At 23.4% G+C, this 6,057-nt stretch overlaps 1 protein-coding gene across 1 annotated transcript; it reads right to left on the reverse strand.

Moving 5' to 3' along the window:
* Positions 1-1,551: 1,551 nt before the first annotated feature.
* On the reverse strand, positions 1,552-4,258 carry LOC145829067 (uncharacterized). Its single transcript, XM_082936805.1, has 8 exons — positions 4,180-4,258; positions 3,816-3,996; positions 3,298-3,395; positions 3,102-3,224; positions 2,875-3,009; positions 2,533-2,643; positions 1,956-2,045; positions 1,552-1,607 (listed from the first exon to the last, which is right to left on the reverse strand). The coding sequence occupies exons 1-8, from the start codon at positions 4,214-4,216 to the stop codon at positions 1,552-1,554; spliced, it is 831 nt and encodes a 276-aa protein (XP_082792931.1). The 5' UTR covers positions 4,217-4,258.
* Positions 4,259-6,057: the final 1,799 nt, after the last annotated feature.

Here is a 6,057-nt window from a genome sequence, read left to right on the forward strand (position 1 = left end):
AAAAGCTTAAGATTAAAGCTTAAATCACAAACTTGTTTTCAAAAGTACAAAACTTTCATAACTCTGAAATGATATTTTTAAACTATACCCAGAAATACTGAGTATTAAATATCTGAAGTAACATATTTCTTCAAAATCTTTAATGACAATGTTGGCTAAAGTAAAATAATATTTACTAAAGGACAAAATATATATTAACCACTTTATTTCCTTTATATAAAAATTACAAAATATTGAATTAAGTAAAAAATGTAATAACTGACAACCATTCGAAACTAGACAGATTTTAGGCGTTTTTAATTTAAGTAAAATCAACTTTATATAACCAAAACTTATCAAAATTTATAATACAATTTGCTGTTTAAAACTGTTAACACAACTTTTGTTCAAGTTTTACTCATCTTAATAGTTTTAAAAATATATTTTCGACAACAATAATATCTAAAACTCATAATGTAGTAAAAGTATAGACAAACTATTTTATTCACTTTACAAAAATAGTTTACCTGGAGTGTTAGAAAAAGGTACTTGGTTTGATGTAACTTCTTTAGGACTTTTACTGCAAATTCGATTTTTGAATGATCCGATATCTTGGCTACTTTTTTCATCTGTTATTTATTAAGTTAGTAATTAACTGCAAGTAGTTGGTATTAACTTTAATAAAGAAGAATCTTGGTAAGCTGTCAGTTTATTTAACTTATAAATGTTTTATTTTAAAACGATTACATACTGAAATCGAACCGATAAAAAAAAAAAATTTTAACTATCAAAAAATTTATCATTCAAATATATTAACAAAATGTAAAGAATTACTCAAAAAATAGTTAAATGTCTCATTTACTTTTGAAATTTTAACTTTACTTTAAGATTTAGTTTGTAATGCTACAAAAAACTTTATTAATCTATATGACTTCAGATTACATTTTTGTTATAACTACGTATTAAATTTCAGAACACAAAATATTTCATTAAGTGTTTTCACAGATTTTTAACTAAATAATATAGTTATGACTGTTAACATTGCATCAAATTTAAGTAATTGAAGTAAACACTAATAACTATACAATTACATACATACAGGGTTGCCAAACGTTTTTGGCAAACTTTCTTAAGGTTTTCAAAATTTTCTCCAGGTTTTCAAAAGTGCACATTTTTGGGTCTATTTTTAGTTAAAAGTTAAGAAACTGTGTTAGATAGTATAAAAAACATTGAAAAGATACTGTAAAGCTACTTTAAATATGTTTTTTAATGAAAAAAATTTGATGATGACAAAATATGTTATCTATATGATGATAGATTTTTGTGTCAAATTAAAATTTTACTACTGAACATGTTAGAATTGTTAAAAATTCTAGGTTTTTTTTTCAAAATTTCTCAAATTCCAAGTTTTTAAGTCTAAACTGTAAAATTCCAAGTTTCCAGTTTTTTGCAACCCTAATTCATGATACAAAACAAACAATAAAGCTAATTTTGTTTAAATTAGTTTTTCTTAATTCTATACAGCTATTTTCATAACTTTTATTTATTAACATTTTAATTTTTATTAAAAAACTAAGACCAACTACTTTTGTCAAGTAAAATATATACAATGCTTTTAACACTTAAACCTGTTTTTAATTTGGATATTTTTTATATAGTTTTGTTAAGATAGAGAAAAACTGCATGCTATTAAGTAGAAAAAAACAGTTGATAAAAATACAACTATATAGGGAGCCAATATATAACAGAATCAAAAGTTTTATAAAGTTTAAAACTTAGCAACCGTTTAATGCTTCGCAACATACACCAGTTACAATAAAATGGAACAATGATTCATGCTTTCGCAATGAAATGACAGTTGTACTAAACAAAAAATAAACTCTACATTTTCTCAAATGATAAATAATTTAAATTATGAAACTTTTAAGAATTTTAAATTGTAATTTTGAAAAAATTTATAACTTTACAAAACTCACCTTTATCTTTTAGAGTAGATGCTTGATCCTGGACTTTTTCACAATTTTTATGATTTTCAACTCCAAAATTAAGCTGATTACTTGCATGTCCTGTTATATAAAGTTATTTTAAATATGTTTTTATTGAGAATTAAAGTGTTATTGCCATGAAACTAAAATATTTTTAAAAATTTATAAAATATTTTAATAACAGTTTTTATTAAACTAAGTACAAATTACAAAAACTTTAAGTAACATAGAACTTGTGCATTAAAACTTTTATATAAAAAAACACACAACTAAACTAACCATGTTTTCTTCACACATTCTAAAACAACTTACTCATGAAATTATGCATGTTTTTATTCAAACAAAAATTACCTAAATCAACAGGTTCAGTTTTGACTTCAATCTCAGTAGATTTATACACAGCCTTTTTCACAATTTTTCTATGAACTTTTTCACTATCTAAAATAATTGAATAAACTAAAACCAAAAACTAGTTTTGAATATGAGATCTTACAACAGACTACAGAGTTTAACAAAACAAAACCTTATTTACCACTTTTTATAAAGCACAGATTAAAAAAAAAATTACCGTTTGAAGGACTGTTAGTAAATCCTGAATCATTTACAACGGAGCAACACTCTAACTGTTTTCTTACTTTAGCAGAACTACTGTTTAAAGGAGCTTCATTGTTTTTGTACCCTGAATTAAAATTTCTCTGTAAGTTTACTTACTGATTTGATTTTGTCTTACTGAGAAATTATACACACCAAACAAAATGTTATTAAGTAAACTTAAATCATTATAATGCTTGAGTGTAATTATACCATTAACAGAATTAATGTTTCGAATAATTTCTGTTTACTAAACTTCTAATATTTATTTTAAAAATGAATAAAATTTTAATATTATTTAAAACTAATCACAGCTGACCTGAACAAACGAGTGGCTGACTTTTTACTTCAATTGTACCATAATTGTTAACAACTTCTTTGTTAATTGTTAAGCATTTTGTACTATTTCCCTTAAGAACTTTTTTGATGACTTTCGTATGAAATTTTCTACCATCTAAAAATATTTTAAAACAATGTTTAAAAACTAGAAAATATATATAGTTTTGCAGGTTTACTAGGACCTAAATGGTTATTTAAAAGTCAAACCACTTAACGGAGTGTTAGTCTGTTCACTTGTAGTTGGGCGTGCTTCTTGTTGTTTTCTTATTTTAGATGAAGTATTTTTAGTAGAACGTTGTTTTTTCCTTTTCAATGATTTTCTAACAATACCTGAAACACATATTACTAAGATTGTTGTTACTACAATAAAGTCATGAATGTATGATTTAAATCAAAAACTAACTTGAAGCTTCGTTACTTTCAACTAATCCAATAGTACTCGTGTTTGTCTGAGTAGATTTGTCTACTTTTTCAATAGAACAAGTATTATTTCTTGCTGGTCTTAAATAGTTTAATGGTTAATGAAATCCTATATTCAAATTTAATGTTTTAGATTGGTGCTTTTTAAACAAAGTATGCATTGCAACATTTTATATGCATACAAATTTGTGCTGTGCAAATTAAGGTTAATTTTGTAGATTTATATTTAAACTTTTGTTTTTCAAATTTTCTAATTTGATACCTGAACAGGACAAAAATAAATTATCTTTATTAAGACAATTGCTAGTAAAACAGCTACTTTTGTTATAGCTAATGTATTTTAATATAATTAAAGAGAACAGAGTTCATTACATTAAAATTTAATGGCTCAATTAAATAATATTCTTATATAAAACTTGAAAAGTTCTCTACAACTTTAAATTAAGTTAACATTACGTATTTCTATTAAAATTACAGTATTTTTAAAACTTAAGTAACTACCTTAATCTTAATTCCTTTTCAATAACTTCAATTTTACTAGATAATTCAACAATTGTTTTAATCAACGATTCGTTTGTATTATTGAGCTTAGTTACTTCTGATTGAAGATGTAACTTTTCAGAATTTTGCTTTTCAATCAAATGCTTCATTCCAGACAGTAACATATGAGCTTGGTTCATATCTATTAAAATAAGTTGTGAAACAAATAGATAATAAATGTGCTTAATCTTACAATTTATTTGATTTAACTACATGACATTGATTTTCTATACAATACATTTTTAATTTTCAAGCTCTTATGACTTCAATAATAGTAGGTAGCTTAGATAATCTTGAAAAATAATTTATTAGTTTAACAACATACTCTCATCAGCTTCAGTCTCATGTCTCATTCTTTCCATATGATAGGATTCAATTTTTTTAAAACATTAACAATAAAATCTAAATTATAACTTTTTATTAATCATTTGGTTAAAAGTAAGGTTACTCATTAAATTATAATTTTATTAATTTTTAGTCAATAAAGTTAATTTTTTTACTAAGCACTATTTTTTATAGTTTTAAATTTATTATACACATTTTATCCATGGTTTATTTTTATTGTAAAACAAATACTAACTTTCCTATAACCAATAAAAATATATATTTTTTGATTTGAACCTTGGATTTTTTATTGCTTGTTATCTGTTTTATTAAGTTAATCAAAACTTGTACAACATAAAATTAAAACAACATAAAATTTAATTAGGTTAAAATATCAAAATTTATCTCTGCTTTTTTGGTTGAATGTTAATAGTTTAAACTATCAATAAGAACAAAAAAAATAATTATTATGAAGTTTTTCCTTATATATTAAAATATTTCAAATCAGGTGATTAAAAATAATTGCTCTATAATTAGTTTAAGCTAGAAACAACAACTGAAATAAAAATTTAAATGTAATTTAACATTACAGTGTTTCACAAATACACTTTATAGTAAATGTAACTAAACTAAAAAATGCTATTTACAATGCTTACAAAACAGTGGGCTGAAAAAATGTTAAGGCTGCAATTTTACTACAAAAATGTTTTTAATGACTGAAAAATAAAACCAGGTATTTCACCTAGTTGGATAAAACTAGAATTTTTAACTTTAATTTTTTTTTTATATTTTAGAAGCTGTGTACATTCAAAAGCAACAAGTTTTTGCTACTTGTAAATTCAATAATCATTAAAGTTTTTTATAGTTTTGTGAAAAAAAGGCTTGTAAAAACTAAACAAATACACTTGAGTAGCAATTTATAGCTCATGTAAGTATTTGTTTCTTAAATAAGGTATAGTGTCTATTTGAAAACAAAATAGATTGCTTAAAAACTAAAAGCTGTAGAAATTGAAAAAACTATCATAATAATCTAAAGAACATAATATTGTTTGCAAAAACCTTTAAATAGTTTAGTCTCTCAAAATAATATTCTGAAAACTCAGTTTTAGTTTCCTTGTTATACCCATTAAAGCCAAAAATCTAATATGGGAATGTTAAAATTAGGACTTTTAGCTCAAAAAAGGTGTACACCCTTAAATTTCATAAATAAAATACACCTTTAATATTATTAAAAAAAATATTTTAAGTAGCTTTTATACAAAAAATTACAAAAATTGACTATAAATACTTAGCATAGACTTGTTTAAATTCACAAAACTTAATAGAAAAACTAAAAACACAGTGATAAAAAGAAGAAACCCAGCTCAAAACAAATAAATAATACTTAAAAATTTTAATCATCAAAAACGCCACTTTGTGCCAGTAAATAGAATGATAATGCCAGCACATAATTTAAGGAAAAAGATGGAGCCAAACTGCAGTAACCTCTCGCTTATTTACGCACATTGTGTCCACAGAAAAAGTGCGTAAAGATACCAGAGATTGTAAAGATACAAGAAGTACCAAATATACTAATTATAATGGCTGTTTTTTGATATTGCTTCTAGTTAAAAGAAAACTGGGGACTTTCTCACTTTTAACAATTTGTTTACTTTATTTATAAATATGAAAACAAAAAATAAAACTATGAAGATATTTAAAAAAAAATTTGAATTTATATAAAACAACAATACTTGTAGAAAAATTTTAATTATTTTAATAATAAGTAGATTTTATCTTTATCTTTATTTTTATGTGACTTATTTGATATTTAACATTTATATTCTATTCTACTTAGCAATTTCAATTTGAAATTAAGCATTTGTTTACAACTAAGAAA

The sequence above is a fragment of the Thalia democratica genome, chromosome 2, assembly GCF_965202585.1.
Source record: "Thalia democratica chromosome 2, ktThaDemo2.hap1.1, whole genome shotgun sequence".
NCBI classification, from domain to species: Eukaryota; Metazoa; Chordata; class Thaliacea; order Salpida; family Salpidae; genus Thalia; species Thalia democratica.